The following is a 24,799-nucleotide window of genomic DNA, read 5'->3' as shown; positions in this document are numbered from 1 at the left end:
AAAGCGGTTTATATCCAGGTACTTCAAGCATTTTCCCAATCTTTCCTGGTGGGCTCATAATCTATCTAATGTATCTGGGGCAATGGGGGGGGGGATTAAGTGACTTGCCCATGGTCATAAGGAGCAGTATGGGTTTGAACCCACAACCTCAGGGTAGCTCTAACCACTGTGCCACATTCTCCTCCAATACAATATCAGAAGTGAGCCAAGTATAGAACAATGAAGCTATTGTGACATCACTGATGAGGTTGGCTCTTATTGGTGGAATGAGGCATTATGACATTGGGACTTGGATACCGCCTTTTTTTGTACTTTTACAACCACACTCAAAGCGGTTTATATCCAGGTACTTCAAGCATTTCCCCCGTCTGTCCCAGTGGGCTCACTGGGACAGTGGAAGATTAAGTGACTTGCCCAGGGTCACAAGGAGCATTGAAGGGTTTGAACCCACAACCACTATGCCACACTCTCCTCCAAAGTACTGCCTCTAGCCAGCAAGTCCTTTTCATAACTACGTCTGAAAATGTGGTGCATTGGTTGGAATTGCAACCTGGGCTTGTGGGTTCTGACAGGTGCTGCTCCTTGTGACCCATAGCCCCGCCCCATTCCACCCAAGTCATGTCCTGTTCTGCCAGGGACTTGTGACATGGAAAAGGGATACTGGGCTTGGTGGACTTCTGGTCTGAGGAGGTCCTTCATCTGGTCTCATAGTTTAGTTGACTTTCAACCTATCAATCCCTTTAAAAATCTGAAAAGCTATAACACCATCAATTGTTTTTCTACTTTTTAAAAATAATTTATATTCCGCATATCCAACAATTCGATGCGGATTACAGATTATTCAGCTACTTGAGCATTTTTCCCTAACTGTCCTGGTGGGCTCCTGCTCTATCTAATGTACCTGGGGTAATGGAGGATTCAAACCTACAACCTCAGGGTGCCGAGGCTGTAGCTTTAACCACTGCACCACACACACTCCCAGCCCCAGAAAACAGTTAAATGGATTTCCATTCCAACAGACACCACAAACCAATGTGCTATAAATAATTTTGCAAGTTTTATTACAAAACAAATAATACAATAATTAATATAAAAAGGCACTTATATAATATTTATAACAACAAATAAACTTGAGATTGGAGGACTTGCCCGCATCCCAACCCTCAAATTCAATTTGATTTCCATAATTTATTAACCTTCTAAAAGAAATGTCTGGCTGTCTGTATGGAAGATACCAGTGAATGCCTAAAATTCGGTTCGGAATTGAGTTAGGGTATATGGGGAGACAGAAGTTCTCGCAAGTGCGGCCACGGAGGAGAACTGCATGGTTCAGATACAATCTAGACTTGACTTGATAGTCAACATCTATACTTCTAGAAGGAAGCCTATTCCTTGATGATTCTAACTTGACTCTAGGGGGTCTCGTCATAATCTCTAAAGTTACATTTAGCGACAGTCAGTACTTTAATGCAGTTTATCTTTTGAGGTAGACTGCGCTTCATAAGAATGGGGTTTATTGTACTAAATGAGCATTCAGTGACACTGGTACATACATTGGAGGTTTTACAAGTCTTGGCCCAGTTGCCCTAAAACCTGCACCCATCCTGGTATGCATATTCCTCCCCCTCAAAAAAGCAAATTTAAAGCCATAAATCAATAAATAATCAATAAATACAAGGTATCATTCTACACAAGGAATCAGGATGTGGAAAGTGACAAAGGACCTAAGGAGAGAATGACAATTCAGCCTTTGCTACAAGATAAAACAAGTTTGATCAAGTCTGTATGACCGGATGCAAAATGAATTGAGTAAACATGAACACGTTTTATTTTGGGGTCTGGTAGGATTGCCCTTGGAACTGGATCTGAAATCCAGAACCATGTGCCTTCAATGGCAATTAGCCAGGGATTTCTTTCCTCTAGTCACCACTGCCTGACCGTCTTTGGCCCAAACTTTCTACTCGTCCCTACCAATTTGGCCACTATGTGTCATGATCAAAATTCCCTTTGCCCTGCTGACCCAAGAGCCAAAGACCTGACCGACACGGGACTCAGACTTTAGCGCTTTCCACAGCACTACTGCTGGGCCTGTCATGAACACTTTCATTTGATCAGCTTTAAAGTGACTTGTTATACTTCCTTTTGCCTTGACCTAAAGTTGTTGCAAATTGAATATCCTTAATGAAAGGAGATCCCTTCACTTGCCAAAAGAACCATATTTTTCCCTTTTGTTTTCATTACAAATGTATTTTGTATACCTTTTAACATCTCCTGATCATTGCACATTTTGGGGTCCAACCTACTTGTTGTTCACCTGCAAAGCAATGCATTTGTGGACTTGTAGTCCACATGTTGTTGCTTATAAACCAACCAAAGAAAATTGCAAAGTGTTCCCGGTGGACCTAGCTATGGCTAAAAACTCTGTGCATTGAAGAGCCCAAAGCTTGTTTGGTTGTATGGTTTGAGCAATTCTGCCATCCCTTTGTTTTGTATAAGAACGATTGCTAGAGCTCTAGTTCTGTGAAGACATCAATGTCATCAAATCAAACCACCTTAAAGCTTCTCTGGGCCCCCCACCACCCTCAAATTGTCGTGCTGTATGCAATAAGTTTTTAGGCTGTCCACATTGCCAGACAATATGGCACTGAGCCAGCTCATGGGTCCATTTGAGTCAGAGAAAAATTGCAGGGCAATCCAGGCACTTTAGTCCTTAGCCAGTAAAAACACTTTCATGGGAGTCACAAGAGTGGCCATAGACTACCCAAGTTGTCATGAAAGTCCAAGGTAGGATGTCGCATGGAGATGGGAAAAAACGAAGTGCATAACAAAAGACCAAATGACGATCCACTCCAGCTGAACCAGCCAACAAAAGTGGCACATTCTGAGCGTTCATATGGATATGTGTTGTCTGCTTCACAGAGCATGTTTTATTCTCTGTTTTAGAGGCCTCGTGACTGCTGCAGCCCTGTTAGACCACTAAAGACCTAAAGGTGCACGAAAGCAACAGGAAGCCTGTAAGTGTGTATGACCTACTCAAGGGGAATTGTCAATCAAAGACCTTGAAGTTCATCCGAAAACCTGAGAAATAAGCACACAGGAAGGTTCCATATTTGAGCTGCAAAGCACCTTTTTTTTCAATGATTAGGTCAGAGTTTAATGAGGCCTGCTGCAGAACACTTTTCCAGATCCCAAGTTCTTTTTTCTGTGCAACTAGTTGTGGCTACTTCTGGACCTCCTCAGGATCTCCAGCATCAGGGCTCGACGTTTGAGCCAGTCCTCCATGGGCTTTCTGGGTGGTACAGGCCGTGTGCTGCTTTTGGGAACGAAGAACGTGTACTTCAGTCTTGGCGCTTTCTTGTCGGCCACCACCAAAGCTTGGATGGTAAGCGACACTTTCAGTGGCCCTCGACCGGTGATCGTCTCCATGGCTTTTGTGGCGCCGCTGTAACGGAGCGATACTCCTCCCCCTACGCTAATGTCCACTTCAGAGGGCACTAGGATGTAGTTGCCGTTGAGGGCATAAGATCCGTCCTGTCTCTTCACAGCCAGATAGATTCCGTCACTACTCGAGGTAGACCCGCTGTTCTGACGGATCAGGATATTGGTGGCTCCAGCCGGGATGGTAATGACATCGTTGTAGCCATATCTATAACAGACAGGAAGGACAGCATGAATACAGAAGCGCTGCCTAATGAGCAATGTTCATCAGCAGCTGTAACGAAGAACATAAGGAACCAGCATGAGCTGAATGCCAAAGACTCACAAGGAGAGAGGAAAACTGAATTTTCTCATGCATGCTTTCCCAGGTACCTTCTCCACACACTCTTCTTGTGTCCAGCAACAAAACGCTCGTACACTGGGCAGTCAGTTGTCCTGTTTCATACTCAGTCATCCCCCTTTCTCAACTTTCCATCTATGAACTATCAAGTGTTGTGAGGATTATAGGAAACCTCTCGGTACCCTCTTGAAAGATCACCGGACACCTATACCTGCCCCCCAGTCCCGTCCCCCGCTGCCTGCTCTTGTCCACCAATCGCATCGGGCAGCGATTTGCGGAGGCTTTTCAAAACCTGGACAAAGTGCCGGGGGTTGAAAAGCCAGACATAATGAGATCTTTTCGATCACCACACCCCAGTTATGGAACTTAGAGAAGACAGATTCAAGAGTTCCTTGAAAACCTTTCTGTACATTTGAAACTTAAAACCATTAGGCTCGGTTTATCTAATCGTTAGAACGCTTAATCATCAAGTCTTATCTACTCCTGTTGCCCTTGTCCTTCCCCCATCCTATGATTTTATCCCTTGTCATTCTCTTTTCTTAAATCATTGTAGTTCTACCCCCTTTCCCCTCATCTCTGTTCATCTGCTGTTTAAGTTTGTCCTTGTTCGTATTTTTATAACATTCTTGTTTCCCACTAATTTACTAAGTACACTGCTTAGAAATTTTTATAAGCATTTGTATCAGATTTTAAATAAACTTGACACTTGTTAGAAAAGTAGCTATAGCCTCCCAGAAGACAGAATAGCTCCTCGGACCTTTCTTATCTTATCTTGACAAGAGCTTTGAAATCATAGGCTCCTTTCTGCCTCCCCACAAGTTCATTTCTTACCGGGGTTGAGTGAAGGATCCATAGGTCTTGGTGCAGGTGGACCCATTTCCCCCACAGACCATACACTTGTCAAACTTCCTTTTGGAGCCAATGATTCGGTCGCAGCCCGCATGGACACAGCGACCTTGTACGCAGACGGAAGTAGTGTCTGGAGAACATGGTGTCCCATCAGCTACCTGCAAGTAGGAGCAAGCGAGACCTGTCAGCTATCAACCCTTTAGCAATAACATTTACAGTTCAAGATAAGCTTTAAAGAGTGCCCTTGAGTGGAAGCTGACGATGTTGGCGTCTTGGAGTTTATGGCCCCATGAATGAAAAGGAGGAAAATGTTTCACACCTTCCCTGAATTTTTTTTTATTACAAATATAGGAAGGCTAGGTGCACAGCCACCATTGGAACAGTGTGGGACGAAATATTCGGGAAAGGAGGGTGAGACCCTGAGCAGATGGAGATGAAGCATCTAGGTAGTAACTAGCATCTAAGCTTTCTGCGGTGACCTGTTCTTGCCTGAGCAGGATATGACAGTTTCTTTCCAAACAGGCTGTCTCACCCTTGGTTCCAAGACGTAGTAATAGCCCAGTGGCTTAGACTGGCAGGTGAGTTTGCACTGGTCTTTCTCGGTTATCCCGCTGTAGCGAGGGACCCAGTCCATGGGTGAGGGGAAGCCCTTAAAAAGGTCTGTCCTGTGGTTATAGGTGGCGCACTGCTGCTCCCGGAAAGTGAGAGCTGTAAAGGGGCAAGAGAACAAAGAAACACAATTTAAAATGACAAATACCTGGCAAGATCCCAAAGAGTAAAACAGATTTGATGCTGCTTATCCTAGGAGTAATCTTAATAATGGCTTTTAGGAAGGGCTCCACACCTGGGGGGGGTTTAAACCCTGCTAAGTTAACAGCTTTCACTACATTCTCCAGCAACAAATTCAGGTTGAGTGGAGAAATATTTTCTCCACAGTACTTTGAAATCTACTACTTAGTAGCTTCATTACATGCCCCCTGGTCTTGTATGTTTGGAAACTCACATCTAACTTTCCATTCCACTCAGTATTTTGTAGACCTCTAGGCTGAAGAACCCTAGGCACTTTAGCCTTCCCTCATAGGGAAATCGTCCTATCCCTATGATCATTTTTGTCGCCTTTCTCTATAACTTTTTCTAATTCTGCTATATCTTTTTTGAGATATGATGACCAGAATTGCACACAACAGTGGCTCATAAATCTGTCCTGGGGGACCCCCAGCCAGTTGGGTTTTCCCGGATATCCCTAATGAAGATGCATGAGAGAAATTTGGATGTCTGCTACTTACTAGATAGGCAAATCTCGCTCATGCCTCTTCGCTAGGGATATCTTGAAAAGGTGACTGGCTGGGGGTCCCCTAGGACAGGTTCAAGGTGCAGCTGCACCATAGAGCAATACAAAGACATTATAGCATTTTCCATTTCTTTCCTGAGAATTCCTAGCGTTCTATTTGCTTTCTTAGCCGCCGCCACACACTGAGCCGAGGGTATCCTCAATGATGACACCTAGATCCTTTTCCTGGATGGAACCCTACATCACATAGCTATAGATTAGTTATTCTTTACTTATTTTAACTTTAGGGTTCTCTTTTCTATTCTATTTAATTTATGGAATGGGTTAAGTTTGGATATTGACTTTATTGTATAGTGTTAGGGTATGCCCTAGTACTTGGGGCAAAGCAAACAAAGTGAGGAAGGGATACCGCACATCAGCCTAAAGGATAACCAATTTATTGAAAACATTTGGAGCTATACGGGCAATATAGCAAGCCTGTATGGGACCCATACAAAAAGGATCAGAGACCCTCTACAAGGCTTGCTATACTGCCTGTATATGTTGACTTTGCATTGCTAGACATGGGGTTGTGTGTGTGATCTAGTACTTGGGGCTCCGTTTGCTGCTTTATATGTGTGGGAAAAGGGGGGGCTAGGAGATAAGTGGTCTTCACTATTTTTGGAAGGGTTTTGGATGAGTTAACTTATGGTTTTCATTTTACATTCCACTTACATGTAACATTTATTCTCCTTTGTGGGTAGAGAGCAGACTATTATAAGTATTAAATTAACTTAAGGTGTTACCTTTTTGAAGTTTAACCTGTGCCTTACAATTGCTGATTAGCTTAGGGAAGATCTGCTGTGTACTTAGGCTCTGATCATCAGAGATGCCAAGTTACCCAGTTCCATGGCTAGAGATTTTGGGCCATCCCTGGTGCATTATGGGACCTGCAGGATCCGGTACTACAAATCCCAGGTTGCTTTGGGCTATAAGTTCAAAACTACATAAGAACCTAAGAAGAGCCTTACTGGGTCAGACCAATGGTCCATCAAGCCCAGTAGCTCATTCTCACGGTGGCCAATCCAGGTCCCTAGTACCTGGCCAAAACCCAAAGCGTAGCGACATTCCATGCTAGCGATCCAGGCCAAGCAGTGGCTTCCCCCATGTCTTTCTCAATACCAGACTATGGACTTTTCCAAACCTCTCCAGCTTGGAACTGGGTAACCTGGTAACTCTTGAGCATGTGAAAAGAAATGGTACAAAACCTTCCTTATATTTTTATGCCAAATGAGCTAGGTGAGCACCTGATCCAGGTCAAAACTGGTTTTGCTGCACTGGATCCTGGGACTTATTGTTTCTACTGTTGCAAGAGAGAAATCGGAAGCTGAAAGTTTCTGCACTCGGTAAGGGTAAGCCCTGGTCTGAGTTGACCCGAGTTAGGTAATAGCCCTGTGTGGATCTTGTCGGCGTGGCTAGAGCTTCCTTGCCCCTAGAATTGATCAGGGACTATCTAGCACTCACCACTGTTGCCGGGGCACTCCTTGGTGTTACAGGAGCGATACTGGGTCCTCTTCCCCTCACAGTACTTTCCCCCATTTCGTGGCTTAGGCTTGTTACACTCTCGGATGGAGAACTGCACCCCACCTCCACATGTCCTAGAACACTCTCCCCAGGATCCCCAGGAGCCCCAGCCACCATTTACCGGAGTCTGTGAAGAGAGACAAAAAAAATCAGTCAGCCCAATCTCTCTGTCAGATCCAGAAGAGAACCTGCCCCGAAGTGTGGAAAAAGCAGGTTCCAGTGAGCCACAGCCATTCCTCATTTGTTGGTCTAATTTGTAAGTTTTCAATGTTTCTTTGTAATATACTGTAGGTATCTTGTAGACCCTGATGCTTCCTGATCCCCCCTCCCTCCCTTTTTCTCTCACTATTACTAGTTTCAGCATCCTGATATCAAACACTTACATTATAAGCTTTCATCTCCACCCTGCTGATGCAGCGTCCGTTCATACAGGTCTTGCCCACGCCACAAGGCGTGCCGTCTGCCCAGGGGAAGTGCTTGGTCTGGCACATGAAATGCCCATCGATCCTGCCTGTGCACCAGAGGGAAGAGCAGGGAGTGTGCAGGTTGGGGCAGTGACGCGAGTCTGGCCCAAAGGTCAGCTGACACTGGCGATCAGAGTCATAGTCGTTGCCTGGAAATGGTACAGGAAGGCGTAGGGGTTCGTGGGGCTTGTCCAGGAGGCAGTGACCTGTGCGATTGGGAGAAACAGAGTGATAGAGGCAAATCTTAGTGCAGTCCCTACAAGGCACTTCAGCCGTCACATTTAGGGTGCATATTTTAGTACCACATTCCTGATGCCTGCAGTAACTAAGCATTGCAAGTTGGGTAATGACATGCTCGGGGCGAATCAGAGGGCAAGAGGCGCAGCTACGGACCACATATCCTGCAAGGAAAGAAGTCAAGCGATTGGGGAGGGGGGGTTACCATGGCCGTTGTCCAAGAATTCTGTGATGAAGCGTGCGCTGCAGGGGGACCACAGCTCTTCAGGGTCTACATAGGACATCACTGGTGCCATCATGTGGCGAGTGTTGCCTGCTTGCTGGTTCAGGTCGAGGCACGGCTTGGCATTATCATGAAGCATGTTGAACACGTGGCCTGGCAGGGATTAAACAGGAACAGAATCATGAATCAGAACCAACCCCAAAATAGAGGGACATAGGAGCTTCCTATACTCGCCTTCGCCACAAAACCAAAAGTACATAACCATTGCCATATTGGGACAAACTGAAAGTCCATCAAGCCCACTATCCTGATGCCAACTGGCCATGGCAGAATCTGAAAAGAGTAAGCCATGACTCTCCCTGGGGATCAAAGAATGTCTGGGAACAGGGACACTGAATTCACACGTCTCACTTTCATTACTTATTACAAGTAATAGGCAGGTGTCCTTGAAACATTTCAGATGGCAAAACAAACATAAGAACAGCCTTATTGGGTCAGCGCAATGGTCTATCCAGCCAATCCAAGTTAAAAGTACCTGGCAAAACCCCAAATAGTAGCAGTGTTGCATGCTACCATCCCATGTCTGTCTCAACAGCAGACTATGGACTTTTCCTCCAGGAACTTGTCCAAACCCTTTTTTTAAATTAGCTGCATTAACCACTCTGGCAATGCATTCCAGAGCTTTACTATTCTCTGAGTGAAAAAATCTTTCCTCCTACTGATTTAGCTAGTAGTTTTATTGCAAAAGTTCGATAGTCAAAGTGAAAGAAGCTGGCAACTTTTGCCACTGAGATGTTATTGGGGATTGCTAGAATCTAATTACCACTAACCGAAGAAACAACTGCTCTGTGTTTTGCGTCTCCCTTCCTTGGAGGTTTCATGGGAGTTGGGAAAGGCTCTGTCTTGCCTTTGGAGCTAAATATTCTGGCAAACTGGGTCTAAGCAGAGAGAATCCCTGATCTATACCTAACTACTTCTGTCATGTTAAGTTAATCGGAATGTCTTGAATGTAACTTCACTGTCTATGTACAGTCTCTTCCTCTGTTAACTGCTCTGAACTGTTATGGTACTGGAGTATACAAAAATAAAGTTATTATTATTATTACTTGGATCTACAGCACAGCAACAGGAGGTAAATTGAGCAGATTGGATGGGCCCCCACTTTTTAACTATTACCATTCTGTGATTCTCACCGAGTTCATGAGCGGCAGTGAATGCAGACTGCAAGCCATCATCCTCCACAATAGAGCAGCTCCGTGAGGGGTCGCAAACTGTGCCCACGTCGGCCATACCTAGTGTGTCACAGGTTGAGACGCCACATAGGTCCTGCAGGAGAAGGAGGACAGAAATTGAAAATGAGCAACTCAGGTCTGCCACTAGGAATCGCAGCAACTAAAGCAAGTTATCGAAGCTGCTCACTCCCCCAAATCTAAAGCCTGCTGGGGTTCTACACTCCTTGCGTCTAGCCAAGGATATTACGATTTGAATATGTTAGTCTGGAGTAGCAAAAAATGACAGTATAAACACTTTATTGAGGCATGAACTTTTGAGGGCAAGCGTACACTTTGGCAGATTCAACTCTTGCTCTCAAAAACTCATGCCTCAATAAATTCCTTAGTCAATCAGATGCTACCAGCCTGTATCATTTTGGATTTGAACCTTTTAATAGTTTGGCTTCAATCCCAACTGAGCTAAATCCACCCCCCCTCTTGCTTTCTCATCCTGATTGCTTCACTTCCACTTCTTCAATGGTAACCATCACACACTCCATATTCACTGAAACATAGGTCTGCATTGCAGTGACTCACAAAAATATCTCCTTATTAAATCAGTAAGATGCAGGCTCCAGCCTCGGCATTCTACCAACGAATTAGCCACGGTGATCTGGGATGTTGCGTACCTGTCTGGTGAAGAGAATGGCTGTGTCGAAATGTTCGGAGTCTGAGTCGTTCAGCTTGTTCAGGCCCTTCTGCCACTCGCAGAAGTTCCGCAGCATCTCGGCAGCATTGGAGGTCACCTTCAGGCCCCCGTGGGTCTTACCCTTCTCGGCCCGGCCGATCACCACCAACCGGGTTACCACCACGTTGACTGGATTCTTCAAACTTGGATGACGGAAGAACTTGGCGGTAGCAGCCATGACGGTCAGTAGGTAACGTTTCAGCCCCACCCCATGGAATGTGGCCATGCTCTCGTCAGCCACTACCAAAGTCTCCACATAGCGAGGTACAGAGGCAAAGCGCTGCAAAAGAGGGGCAGAGAGAGAGAGAGAGGCAATTAAGATGTGAAAACTAGTTTCTTTTTCTCATTACAGGAAACTGAGGACAGTGGCATAGCGCCTTCCTCTCTGCCCCCCTGCACCACACTCGCATCCTCCCTTCCCACCTCTGTGACCTCTTTAAATCTTTGCCAGCATGAGCACCTTCTCTAGCTTGCTCACGCTGGTATTGGCTTTCTCTCTGATGTTACTTCCTGGCCCCATGACCCGGAAGTGGGAGCTAGGCTGGCGCGAACAGCAGGCCAGAGCAGTTGCTCACACTGGCGAAGATTTAAAGGGATACAGGAGGTGGGAAGGGAAAGTGTGAGCATAGCATGAGTGGGTGGAGAGGAGCCAGCATCCCCTCCAAGATGGTGCCCAGGGCAGTCCACACCCCCACTTACTAAGCCACTGAATGAATCTTCCATAAACATCTAAAAACCTGGTTATTTACCAAATTGTACATTTTGCATTTTACTGTTTTCCCTTTCACATTAAATGCTGTAAATCGAGTCGAGCTTTATTTTCATAAAGATGACACAGTCTATAAATTTAAGTTTTAGTTTAGGATATCATATTTGAATTAGTTTAAGGTTAAGAGAACTTGGGCACAGTGGAGTCATTCTATTTTTTTCTTTCTTGTATCTATGAAAGCAGGAATTACATGTACATTGATGCAGTGGGCAAAACTAGGGCTGGCTCAGATTGTGCCTTGAGCTTTGGAACCATGGTCCATCATGGTTGAACATGGTGTGCTTCCATGACGGTTTACAACTCCTGACCAGCATCCATTATTGACCATCGGCAAGAGCAGAAACGAAGATCAAGAAACTGGAAATACACAGGTGAGTTAGGCTTAACCTCAAGTGACTGAACTAGTTATGGATTTGTCCTGTTGCACATAGGAAGATCTAATTGCTACTTAATGAGAATTTCCATCTACAGCCCCGTTTACAAGGATCAATTGAAGAGTTTCTGGCCTGACCAAAAATGAGCAAGATTAGCATCACAATTCTATAGCTGTCCAGCAGATGGCGCTAACAAATGCCTATGGCTAGATTTTCAAGTCAGTCTAACATCTAGTTTTGTCGTGTCAGCCTTTAAAGTGAGTGAACATCTGCTCCACTTTATAAAAAATGGACAAAATTGAGTATTGTAACGTGATAAAATTCTTTCATTTGAAGGGAATATTGCCTACTGAAATTAAATCTGCATTGGACGCAGTGATTGGTGATGACTCTCCTTCGTTTTCGATGGTGAAAGCATGGGCTTCTCTGAGTTAAACATGGCCAGACAAGCATTGTGGTTGAAGAACACTTCAGACATCCAAAAAATAGCAACAACTGATGAAATGGTTGATGAAGTTCACTGAATTGTGATGGAAGATTATCGATTGACCCTAAATGAGATAGCAGAGGCTGCTGGCATTTCATCAGAATGTGTACACACCATCCTACATGAATATTTAGTCATGAAGAAGTTGTGTCATAAGCGTTTTAAGTGCAATGAGAACGACTTTTCACAATGTTTTGTGACAGGGGTTCATCACTATACTCTTGAGCAATCCAAACAAAGTGAAAATGGCTTCTTTGGCTGGGAAAGTGATGGCGGCCATCTTTTGAGATTTCCATGGAATAATTTTTATTGACTATCTGAAAAGGGGATAAAACATTAATGGTGAATTCTATGCTAGCTTATTACAACGTCTAAGTGCCGAAATCAAGATGAAACATCCTCATTTGGCCAAGAAGAAAGTTCTCTACCACCAGGACAACGCATTGGCTCACACATTAACAATTGCGATGGCAACATTGCATGAATTGTGGTTCAGATTAATTCCCCATCCACTGTATTGTCCGGATTTGTCTCCATTCGACTTCTTTCTCTTTCTGAACCTGGAAAAAAATGGCTGTCTGGGAAGAAAGTTTCTTTGGATTGTGCTGTTATAGTTACTGTAAGTAGCTATTTTTCCAGTTTAGATGTTTCGTATTTTACTGAAGGCATGAAAGGTCTGGAAGAATGTTGGAACAAATCTATTGAGTTAAAAGAAGAGTATGTTGAAAATTAATTTAATTTTTCCCCAAAAAATGTTTTCTTGATTAGATCAGAAACACTTCAATTGACCCTCTATATAATGACACAAAATCAATAATAGAGGTTGGAGGAGGAATGGGGCGGGGCCACATGTCCTTTTTTGCAACTTAGAAATCTGGTAACCCTAGACAGGTATTATAATTTAACATGCAGGTGTCTGAGTAGGCAGGGGAAAGTTTGATGACACACTACAGCAGGCTTGTCCAAGTTCAGTCTTCAAGGGCTGCGAATAGAGCAGGTTTTCATGATATCCCTAATGAATATGCATGAGAGAGCCACATACAGACCTTTCTCATGGATATTCATTAGGGATATCCTGAAAGCCAAGCCTAGATGCAGCATTCTAGGACTGAACTTGGACAAGTCTGCGAACGGCCACCAGGATGGTCTTGGGGCTCGAGGATCTCACGTATGAAGAAAGATTAAAAAAATTGCGGCTGAACTCACTTGAGGAAAGAAGAGAACGGGGAGATATGATTGAAACATATAAGTACATCACGGGACGCATCGAGTCAGAAGATGATATCTTCTGGCTCATGGGACCCTCGACCACCAGAGGGCATCCGCTGAAAATCAGGGGAGGGAAGTTTCATGGCGACTCCAGGAAGTACTTCTTCACCGAAAGAGTAGTGGATCATTGGAACAGATTCCCACTCCAGGTGATAAAGGCCAGCAGCGTGACGGATTTTAAGAGAAAATGGGATACTCACGTGGGATCTTTAAGGGAGTAAATTCAGGGGAGGGGATACTTGGAATGGGCAGACTTGGTGGACTATAGCCCTTTTCTGCTGCTTTTTTCTATGTTTCTACAGACTTCTTGATTCATTAAAAGTGACAGAAGAGGGAAGGAAAGCCCAGGCCTTAACTGCTGTCAGCCCCTTGAATGATGAGCAAAAAAAGATTTTACGATGTTTAGACAAAAGTGAAATGTCCTAGCTGCTGTTAATCTTGACTTCACGGAGGAATGGGGAGAGCTGCCGGCAATGCATGAAAGCCAATGAAAGGATGCAGGTGTCAGCAAATGGGGAGGGTCAGTTTCGTAAGCCTCTGCCTGTTCTAGGACCTCTTGGAGTACATACAGCTCCTGACGTGCTTTCTATGTCACTGTGGCGCTGACGGTTATCTTGCCAGCACCCCACTTGCTCAGACAGAAAGAATCCCAAATAGCCCTTTTCTCAGTGTTCTGTGCCAGGAGAAGCCAGAGTGAGAGGCTCCTGCCAACACTTGTTGCTCCACCGAGAGCAAGCAAAGGATTTCTGTTAATCCTTTGGTTATAAATAATTTCTAGAAGATGACTCTGTAGCCCTTGCGCAAATGGACATCTCATTATGTAAACAGTACATAACGCCGGAGGCCCAGCTGTGCACGAACGAAGAATTCAGGGAGCAGAGATGCTCGTGCTTGGCTGGCTCCCAGAGAGAGAAGATCCAGTAAGTCATTAAGGTGGAGAAGCTGATCACTACCAGCCCTATTGCTAGGAACAGTCACCTACTTTTCCAAGAGGGACCTCATGCATAATGCGACAAAGGGCATTGCGAAAAGAAGGTGAATGTCCCTCCACTTTCTCTTATGGAATACATAGCATTAAGCATGTTTCTTAATTGCCTGAGATACTCCTTAGTATGTAAGTTTTTTTGTAATTGTAATGGAGTAATTCTAATTATTAGAAAAGGGATGGAGGTGAATGACACAGGGAGAGATATATAAGAAGATGATACCGTTGAAGTATATCTGGAGGAAAAGTCCATAGTCTGTTATTGAGAAAGATATGGGGGAAGCTACTGCTTGCCCTGGATCGGTCGCATGGAATGCTGCTACTCTTTGGGATTCTAGACTCTTGTTACTCTTTGGGATTCTGGAATGTTGCTACTCTGGGTTTTGGCCAGGTACTAGGGACCTGGATTGGCCACCGTGAGAATGGGCTACTGGGCTTGATGGACCTTTGGTGTGACCCACTAAGGCTATTCTTATAACATCATAAAATGTTGACCTCCGATACCTGAACCAGTGCTCCCGATCTGCCCTGCCCCTCCCCCTTCCTTGAAGCTGGTTCCATTTCTTTGTGCACAGGCTGATCCACTCCTGGTTTTATCCTAGTGCATGAATGGACTTGCAGCCTTACATATATGAATGAAATAAAAACAAGAAGATGTAGGGGGGGGGAAAAAGCCTAAAGAGAGCCAGCTGCCCACTCTCCTTAAGCAGGAAATATACTTCTGCCAGCTGGTAAAATCCTTGCATTGGCAAGCAGCGTGCCCGTAGGGCTCTGAACCAACCTTGTCAGACTGAGCGGCCATTGGCGGAGGTGTCTTTACTAGGCACCGTTTGCAGCTTTCATCCTTCGGGGAGGGAAGAGGGAGTTTGGCACGGTGCTAAACTTCAAAGAAGACAAAACAAAAGAGAGGAAAGGCTGCAGCCCCCCCCCCTTTCCAGAATGTTTCCTGTGTGCCCCAGAGGCAATTTTGAACAAAAGACTACCTCACAAGTGTGTGAATTTCCCGTGCCAGGGGATGAATGTGCTCTCACAGGCCAGCCGCCCTCTAATTGCTGCCTCAGTGGGTGAGTCTTTCCTCCTATACATGAAGCTCCTCTGCATGATATGCACATGGAGTCCCATATAGACTCCTTAACAACAATCCTGCCGTGCCGCTCTCCCTCTCACCCGCCATGCTGTTTTTAACCATTTCCTGAAAAATTGTACTCCCCAATTTCTTTTTTGAATATATTGCAAACTTCTCTGAGCAGGGACAGTCTCTGATGCCTATCAATATGTCAAAGAAATGCCTGTTCCACATTTTACTATCTGGACCCATGGCCCCTCCCCCAGGCCTACCCCATTCCACCCCAGCCCCGCCTCCAACCTCTTCTCATGCACAGATGCCCTCCCGACGTGGTCCCGAGCTGGAAGCTTTTCAAAACCCGGACAAAGTGCTGGACATGCCCGGGGAAATCCAGATGTCTGGTAACCCTATGTAGGATCATTATGGTGAGAAAAAAGAATCAATGGCTTAGCACCTGAAACAGTAAAATGATCCTAAATTAATACTGTTTAATGTGTGCCTCTCTTTTCCTCTTTGATCATTTAAGTTTCTGAGAGTCATGGGCATGGATAAGAACATAAGAATAGCCTGACTGGGTCAGACCAATGGTCCATCAAGCCCAGCAGCCCGTTCTCACGGTGGCCAATCCAAGTCACTAATACCTGGCCAAAACCCAAGAAGTAGCAACATTGGACAAGCAGTGGCTTCCTCCATGTCTTTCTCAATAACAGACTATGGACTTTTCCTCCAGGAAATTGTCCAAACCTTTCTTAAAACCAGCTCTTCTTCTGAGTTATGCCCTCCACTATCTACCTTTGTATCACTCAAACACTGGTGGTCCTGCTTCCCGCAAAAGTCCAAATGGTGTCTTGGGTGCAGACAGCAAGAGGGAACATGACTATAAGAAAAGGTATGTACCTTTTATTCCAAACTGTATATAAATGTGAGAAAGAGGGAAGAAAGCCAAAAAGCACTGAGATTGATATCAGAGGTACTAAAGCTTCAGGAATGAAACGGGGTTGCGGCCTGGCTCAGGTCAGCCCTGATAGACATCCAGCTCTGTTTCTAGTTCCTGCCGTTCCTATAGCAGCAGAAATGCCAAGTAACCCAGTTCTAGGCTGGAGATTTGGGTCAGTACTGGATTTCTGACCACCCTAGCACTGATTTCAATGGGCAGGATCAAGCACTACGAATCCCATATTGCTGTGGGATATAAGTTCAAACCAGGACTCGGCAAAAATCTCCAGCCTGGAACTGGGTAACTTGGTATCTCTGTGGCAGGGCTTTTCAGTCTTGTGCTGGTCTCCTTTTCAGGATATCCACAATGTTTTATACATTAAAGAAATTTGTATATACTGGGTGTCCATTGTATGCAAATCCCTCTCATGTAGGGTTACCATATGACTCAAGATACCAGAGTGATCGCATACACAGTTCACAAATAAGGAGCCCCACTTGGGGACATCCAGACAAGCCATTTTCAAGTTAAGATAAGTGCCATTGTTTAGGATACTAATAGAAATTTGAACAGGGAACATGGCATAATCTTACTGTGGCTCCAATGCAGGAGATTGAGCACTCATATTCACTAGTATTGAACAGGACAAATATATGTATATTGATTTAACATAAACAGGTGAAAACTTTATTGATCTCCTGTAAGTATTTAGTTGATATCAAGAAAAAGGAGGCCGGATTGAGGCATCTGGGTTTTACTTCCATTGCTTTCAATGGAAGAAAAACCCGGATGTCTCAATCCATCCTCCTTTTTCTGGAGCCATATGCTAATCCTACTCTCATTTGTGTTTGTTGTGGATATCCTGAAAACATAACTGACCATGCAGCAAAGCCATAGCTCAGGAGATGCAGGACCTAAACATCTGTGCTTTCAACAGAGCAGCCTCTTTTGCTGACCTGAATCAGTTGGTTCCCAAAATAACCTCACTGCTATTTGACTCATTTCCTGGAGGGAGGTCTGTTCTGACATTTATTTTGGATAATTTCCTCCTGCCGCATTTTGATCCTTACAGAGTTAATGTCAAATGGAAGAAGCAGGAACTACACATCCCAGGATGCAATGCGAATGAAAAACTAGGTCACTTGGCAGCTCCAAAGGTTGGGCAGCTGAGCAGCCGGCATCTATCTGCTCAAGTTACAGGCTCAGTGAGATGCTACAAGGCTTGGCTGAACCTCCAGCAACCTTACCGCAGCTCCTCCTCAGCAAAGAATGTCATGCCCAGCACAGGGCATTGGTGCAGCCACAACTGGCTTCACCCTGGACTTTAGAAAACCCAAAGCAATCAGTACCAAAAAAAAAAAAAGCTTGACATGAAACTGGGCTTTCCACATTAAAGCTTGTTGGGGAGAGGGAGGAAGGAGGAAAGGCATGGAAAGTTCTGAGCTTAGCCAAAGAGAGAATATAAAATGCCCAGCAATGGGTGCCAGCAACTGCTGGGATGCTCTCAGAGTCTGCCAGTGGCTGGAGGAAACCCCCCCCCAAACCATTTTCCTTGCTGGCACAGGCCCAGAATGTTATTATTCTGGGCACCGTTTAAAGTGTGTTTGCTCTGGAAACCTTTGCAAAGAAAATGGCTCAGGTGAAACAAGGCCCGAGGCACAAGGCAGCCGGATGACACATGGCAACTGGCAAGCTGTAACGGCTTGTGGCGCGGACTCGGACGTCCTGCTTTTAGCCGCTGTTCTACAAGAGCAAGATGAATAATTTCCACGTAATGGCAAATCTGCTTCAAACAGCACTCCTAGCGAAAAAAATCACCAAGAACCAGGTGGTTTGACTTAGGCAAATTAAAATGTCTAACCCTCAAGGCCCAGAGCTGATTTGTGCCATCATTGCAAACGCTTATATCTGGTGTGCACTACACAAGAGATTAATCATCATCATAATGATATATAATATATGGGTTGTTCTAGGTTGCACAAGTCTCAAATCCAAAAATGCAGGGCTGAACTATTCATGGAGTCTACAGGGATTTTCTCTCGGAAAGAGATGCTGACCTTAGCTACCCTCATGAAAAGGTTAATGGAAGATTCCTAGCTGGTTCCATGTCATGGAGAACAGGCTGAGTCAGTTCTGGATTTATCCTTATTGCATCTGTGGACTTGTTGTCTAGCTGGTCTTCCCTTATGACATGGAGCTACCTGGTTACCTCCAATCTAGGTTCCCTTCAGACATTAAAAAGTTCATTCAAATAAAGCCTCGTTGCAGCCTTTGGTCAACTGGAATCTAACAATCAGACTGCTATAACAGAGGCTAAACCAGTGCTTGCTCTTCCTTACCTTTGTTCTTCTGGTGGAATCCATCCTGGAAGGAGGGTTGTGTACAACTCCCTGAGGTGTCCTAGGGAATCCTGCAGCCGCCATGGACAACTGAGCTCCTACATTACACATAGGACCACTTGCTTTCTCTGGCACCTTTTTCCGTATCAAGTGGGCGCCGACTCCCTCCACACTGTTGGGGCTCCCTCCTTCCAACTGCTGGATGTGAAACTCAGTCCCTTGGTACTGCAGCACTCCTAGCAGGGATTTCCCACTGTAGCTTATCGCTGCAATGGATTCTGGGTCAGAGTTCACTGTTCCGGTGAAGTAGGCCCCAGATTCCACCAAGCCATCAGCATCTTCTTGGCCGGTTCTGCCTAAGTATTGAACAGTCAGGTCCTCAGAGAGGAAGCTGGGGTCTTTTTCCAAATCCAGTAACAGTTCTTCTCCAAAAGCCCTGAAACGCAGCAGTAGGCGGGTCTCTGAGTGACTCTCGAGCCCATTCCTGGACCAATCTGTCTCCTCCTGGCCTGGCGGGCGGAAGCTGGAATTTACTCTTTCCGGAAAGACGATTTCTTCCCTATAACCGGCTTCCAATGTCAAGACCAAGGGAAGCCACACTAGGACTCTATACAAAAGACAAGGCATGGTAGACAAACCTCTCATTCTTATTCAGAAATAACAGATCACAGAAATCAGGCAAAGGTTAGCCTGAATGGATCTTTGCTCTTCAGTTAATCTAAATCAACTATGGAACTGTGATATAGCAACAGAAAGATGGAACATATATTCAGTTCTTTAATCGTAAAAAAAATGAAATAGTGCACTGCTCTTTTGATGTTAATCTGAGTTGACAAACCTAGAGAGCAAATGTTTCAAATAGTTTGGGTTTTGGAGAGGGGGGTCCTCCTTTCTGACCGAAAATGTCAAAGCTTCTTTGAAAAAGAAAAAGTCAGCTGGTGCAAAAACTAGTGGTTTTGCAAAACATATCAGTTTGCTTCTCTGGGCTTCCTTTCTCCTCGGGCTGCTCAGAAACTTTTTCTCCTCTCTTTTGTCTTGCTCGCTCTTGCTGTCCTCCTCCTCCTCCTCCTCTGCCCTGGCTGCCTTTTTCAGTCTTCTGTCTCCTGTCTGGGCTCTGGGCTGCTTATAACAGCTGGCCCAGCTGTGCAGCCATTGGCTGAGGAGTTTCCCTTTCTTTTTTTTTAACACATTGCTGTAATCTCTCGTTTGATGATGCAGATCTAAACGCAAATCAGGAAGCCCCCCTCCCCCCTTCTTTTTCTTTTAGATTCATTATAATTTTTTAATGGATTTTTTTTTCTTTTTATTACAGAGGAAGCAATCTCCAAGGGAATGGACGAGGCGAGAAATGAGCGTGCTCCTTTTCCTGGCCCGTTTCCAGGAATCTATTGCCTAGATGGGGAAGCCAGGCTGACAGGTTTTTTTTTTTTACCCTGTTATTTTACTGGTTGAGCATTTCTCCACACATCCATGGCCTCCTTCCATCCTCCTTTCACTGAACATAAGAATATAAGAATTGCTGCTGATGGGTCAGACCGGTGGTCCATCGTGCCCAGCAGTCCACTCATGCGGTCCAGACCAGCGCCCTAACTGAGACTAGCCCTACCTGCGTACGTTCCGGTTCAACAGGAACTTGTCTAACTTTGTCTTGTATCCCTGGAGGGTATTTTCCCCTATGAGAGACTCTGGAAGAGCGTTCCAGTTTTCTACCACTCTCTGGGTGAAGAAGAACTTCCTTGTAGTTTGGCAATGTAGCCGACTGGGCTGGTTATGGAAGAGAGCAACTTATTTATACTGGAATAGGACAGTGTACCCTCGTTGATGGTTTATTATCCAAGTTTTCTTTCTCCCTTTCTCTCTCTACCCTACGCCTAGCTCCAAAGTCCTCCATTCCTTGCTGTGGTCCTATGCTGAGCCCCCCAATATTGAGTAACCTCATTCACTGTGTCCAGGGAAGGGATTGTTTATATTAGAACATAAGAACAGTCCTACTGGGTCAGACCAAAGGTCCATCTAGCCCAGTTTCCTGTTTCCAACAGTGACCAATCCAGGTCACAGTACCTGGCAGAAATCCAAATAGTAGCAACATTCCATGCTACTGATCCAGGGCAAGCAGTGGCTTCCCCGATATCTGTCTCAATAGCAGACTACGGACTTTTCCAAACCTTTTTTAAACCCAGATATGCTAACTGCAGTTTACTTAATTTACATACACATGATAAAACAAAGACATGATAAAATAGACATACAAACAATCCTCTGTCTTACATGGTGTCTAAAATTTGATTCCTCCCCACCATGGTGAGCCAGGTCACTACAGTATATACATAGGGTGTGTCCATTACCTCTTCCTGCACTTGATGAATCGGGTCCATACAGTGGTGTAGCCATGGGGGAGGGCCTGGCCCCTCCCCCCCCAATTTGTGTTTGGAACCCCATGCCTCGCCATGACCATCACTATCGCATCATTGGACTAAATTGAGCATGTGCAGGGAGTGTGGCTTGTTTACACAGACATTAAACCTATGCTGGTGGGGGAAGGCCTGGCATAGAGGTAGCAGCACTTCTGCTCACCAACTCAAGTATTTGGGGATACAAAGAGCGGCAGCGGGATGAGGCAACATTTTGGGCCCTTCCCCACCTTGTGATCTGGTCATCAGATAGCATACGTTTTTTACAACATGAGAGCCCTGAAGAAACGATCTTCTAAATCGTGAAATGTTGGCCATCGTCAGCACACTACAGCAGAGTGTTTACCAGTGATAAATTCAGCCTGCACAGAAGTGACAGAAGTGAGTTGAATGAACTTGATGGAACATTCAAAGATAAGCTCTATATGCATCTCATTTCTCTTTACATATTTAGTTTGCTTTATATATTAAGTTTACCAGAGCATTAGAATTTTGGAAATTTGTAATGGTTAATGAGGTATTTTTTTGGCCGATGATAGAAGCATGGGGGGGAGGAGAGCCAAATAGTATGTCTAGCTCTCTCTCTCTCTGAGGCCTTTTTTTCCTGTTTCATTTTTCCTTTCTAAGGTTTAACTGGTATTTGTGATGAGAGAATAATCGGTACCACTGCCACATCTTCCTAGGGCTGGTGGTGGCTTGGCGCAGAGGCTTTGAACCCATGCATGCTATGCCCCCCCACCCCCCCCAACCCCCCCTGTTTGCAAGGAAGTGGGACCACTTGGACTCTGAGTCCGGTTTAATTGCTTCTGCTGCAGGTAAGGGCAGGGGGAGGCAACCACAGTCCTTGAGGGTTACCAGACATCCAAAAACCCGGCACTTTGTCCAGGTTTTGAAAAGCTTCTAGCAATGAACGACGTTGGGCCGGCATCTGGGCATGACATCATCGTGTCACACCAGTACATGTGCAGATGCCATCCCGACCAGCAAACAGGTTGAGGGGGCTGGGGGCGGAACAGGACAGGCCGGGGCTATGGGTCCAGAGAACCCTACTTGAGGGCCACAATTGGGTTTTCAAAGATTTCCACAACGAATAGGTGCGAGATTGATTTACATGTACTGCATGTTCTTGAAAACTCAACTGGGTTGTGTCCATTAGGGGCAGTAGTTACTCATCCCTAATCTAGGGCATCTATCTTTTCCCAGTCCTGTAATTTCTCTCCTAGGGTCTGATTCTATTAATGGCACCTAACTTTGTAGGCTCTGGTCGGCGCAGTTGTCACTGAATCACCTGATGCCTTAGTAGACTTAGACGTCACTAGGTGTCCTAGAGGTAGGCACCAGATTATTAGGCTGGGTTTCACCTGGCCTGATTTCCTGGCACCTACCTCAGACCCCTAGCGATGTCTAAGTCAACCATGCCTATTTTCCGCCCCTAAGCATGCTTACTTTTCAGGTAGGTGTCATTAAGTGGGTGACCCGTCAAAAGTATGCTGGACATTGGCGTGCCAACAATCATGCCCCAACATTTGCACATCCTCCCTCTCCTTGTTAACCTAATTCACATTATGTCCATCATGTAGCACCCCCTATCTTATAGTGTGTGTATTAGGAATGGGCAGTCATTTCAAATGAATGTCATTACAATGAATGTCAATTCAAATGAATGTGCACCTCGTGGGGGTGGGGGTGCCAGCACTCGTCCTCCTCTCTGCTCCCGCTTCTCCCCCCTCACTATCGCGCACATGCGCACCACTTTCCTTCCCCCGTAGCTCAACTTACTGCCTGCGCCAGCGTCAGCTCTTCTTCTGAACCTGCACCTAAGAAGTGATGTCAGAGGAAAAGTTGCAGTTTGGAGGTGCCGTGAATGTTAAAGAGGTACGTGGAAGGGAAGGAGCGAATGGGGGGCGGGGTGAAGAAGAGGGCAGGGCGGGGCGGGGCACCTCTTCCCCTTGCTACGGCACTGATGTCATTGGCTAATAAGAGAGTGCACCTGAAATGAGCCCTTGCCTTAATTGGCTGCTAACAACCAATTATTGCCCTATTCTGTAATACAAGGCGCCCCAATCCTGTCATGTGTGTAACGTGTCTCGGCACCCAAACGTTAGGAGACAGGAATCAGTGTTAAAGCTCAATTCTGTACAGAGCATGTGTCCCTTATGGACCAGTGCAAGGTGCCAATCTTTTCTGGCATCCAGATTTGAGCATAGGACTTTTCTTAAAGGGTGCGCACTCTTTCCTGATAGTACATGCATGCACACATACAGGTTGACCCGATAAAGACAGCACACACTCAAAGACCCTCCAACCGAAGACAACAAACATGAGATCCAACATCTCAGACTTCTCATTCCTAGTGGATAGAGTGTTACTTCCAGTGGGGTAGCAGAGGGGGGTGGGGGGGCACCTCTCCGACCCCTATATGACACTCGTGTCCTCCCTTTCCTGCTCCCCCGCACCTCTTTAAAATCTTCACCAGTTCAAGCGGCTACTCTGGCCTCCCTCTGAAATCACTTCCGGGTTGCGGAGCCAGGAAGTGACATCAGAGGGAAAGCCAATGCCATCCCAAGCAGCAGGCTGGAGAAGCTTCTCGAACTGGCGAAGATTTAAAGAAATAAAGGGTGGGAAGGGAGGGTACGAGTGTGGCAGGGGAGGGCACAGGGGGAGCCACTGCTCATACCTCTTTAAATCTTTGCCAGTGTGAGCAACTATTCTGGCCTCCTTCTGAAATCACTTCCGGATCTGAGGGCCAGGAAGTGACGGCAGAGGGAAAGTCAATCCTGGCACGAGCATCTAAAGAGGTTCGGGGGTGGGAAGGGAAGGTGCAAGAGTGGGGGGGGAGTGGCATGGAAGGAGCAGGGGCGGAGAGGAGGGCATGAGGGGGCTGCTACCTACTGGTTATTTCCCTCTTTTGGTGACCCAGATCCTTACAGAGCTGAGACGGTGCCCCTCCCTCCCAGATGAATCAAGTTCTTCTACTGTGGATCTGCTGCCGCAGTGAAATTATTTCTCTCTCAGCATCAGTAATTTATTGCAGATCAGCTCCTTATTATCTCTGTCGCACAGAACAAATAGTTTTAATTTCTCGTTTGTTTTGCTTTTTTCGTCATGGCTCTCTCTGCCTATTATTTCTGGCTCTCTCTTTCTCTCTGTGGATGTAGAGTGATGAGTGGGAAAGGAAGGATGTCTTGGGAGACTCTTGTTAAAAGATTTAATGATAACAATGAGTGAAGCAGAACTGCTTTGAAAAATGCATGTGAATTGCTTCATGTATGTGAGACTCTCTTATATGTGCATTTGAACGTTACACATCTCCTTCATTAGCGTAACTTACCAGAGACTACATCCCCTTCCCCAGTCCTGGGAATAGTGTGTCATTCACCTCCCCCCCCCCAAACCACCACCGCAAGACGTCCCGTCCCCTGAGTCATTACATGCAGTCACAGCCCCCTCGCCTGTCTCATCGTAGAAGACTGGAGAAATCACTTTGAAGCCACTGATTCTTTTTTTCTTCTCTCCTTCTCCCTTTCTCCTCCTTTGCCCAGCTGCCAAGTTAAATCTGGTTCCTGGTTCCAGTGCTTCGCTTTCATCCTTTCTTTCTCTGTCCTCTTCCTCCCTTCTCTCTTTAGCCTCTTCTCTCCTCTTATTGCTCCATTCTTGAACTTTCTGCACTACTCGTATCACTTCAATTAAAAGAGAATCTCCATTAGCTATCCTGGCAGTTGGACGTTATTTAGATCCGAAATGGGAATTCTTTAGCTGGCAGGGATCCCCGGGCCCCACTAGCTGGAGTCCCCTGAG

General features: G+C 45.6%; 1 protein-coding gene across 1 annotated transcript; it reads right to left on the bottom strand.

The window, feature by feature from the left end:
• Positions 1-1,038: 1,038 nt before the first annotated feature.
• ADAMTS4 (ADAM metallopeptidase with thrombospondin type 1 motif 4) lies at positions 1,039-19,669 on the bottom strand. The gene is made up of 9 exons (XM_033924343.1): positions 18,591-19,669; positions 10,306-10,644; positions 9,599-9,731; positions 8,388-8,558; positions 7,865-8,151; positions 7,422-7,608; positions 5,160-5,335; positions 4,610-4,785; positions 1,039-3,646 (listed from the first exon to the last, which is right to left on the bottom strand). Exons 1-9 carry the CDS (start codon positions 19,233-19,235, stop codon positions 3,211-3,213), a joined length of 2,550 nt encoding a protein of 849 aa, XP_033780234.1. The 5' UTR covers positions 19,236-19,669; the 3' UTR covers positions 1,039-3,210.
• Positions 19,670-24,799: the final 5,130 nt, after the last annotated feature.

The sequence above is a fragment of the Geotrypetes seraphini genome, chromosome 16 (assembly GCF_902459505.1).
Source record: "Geotrypetes seraphini chromosome 16, aGeoSer1.1, whole genome shotgun sequence".
Lineage (NCBI taxonomy): Eukaryota > Metazoa > Chordata > Amphibia > Gymnophiona > Dermophiidae > Geotrypetes > Geotrypetes seraphini.
The sequence above is the reverse complement of the archived record's forward strand: the minus strand, read 5'-3'. Positions and strand labels throughout refer to the sequence as shown.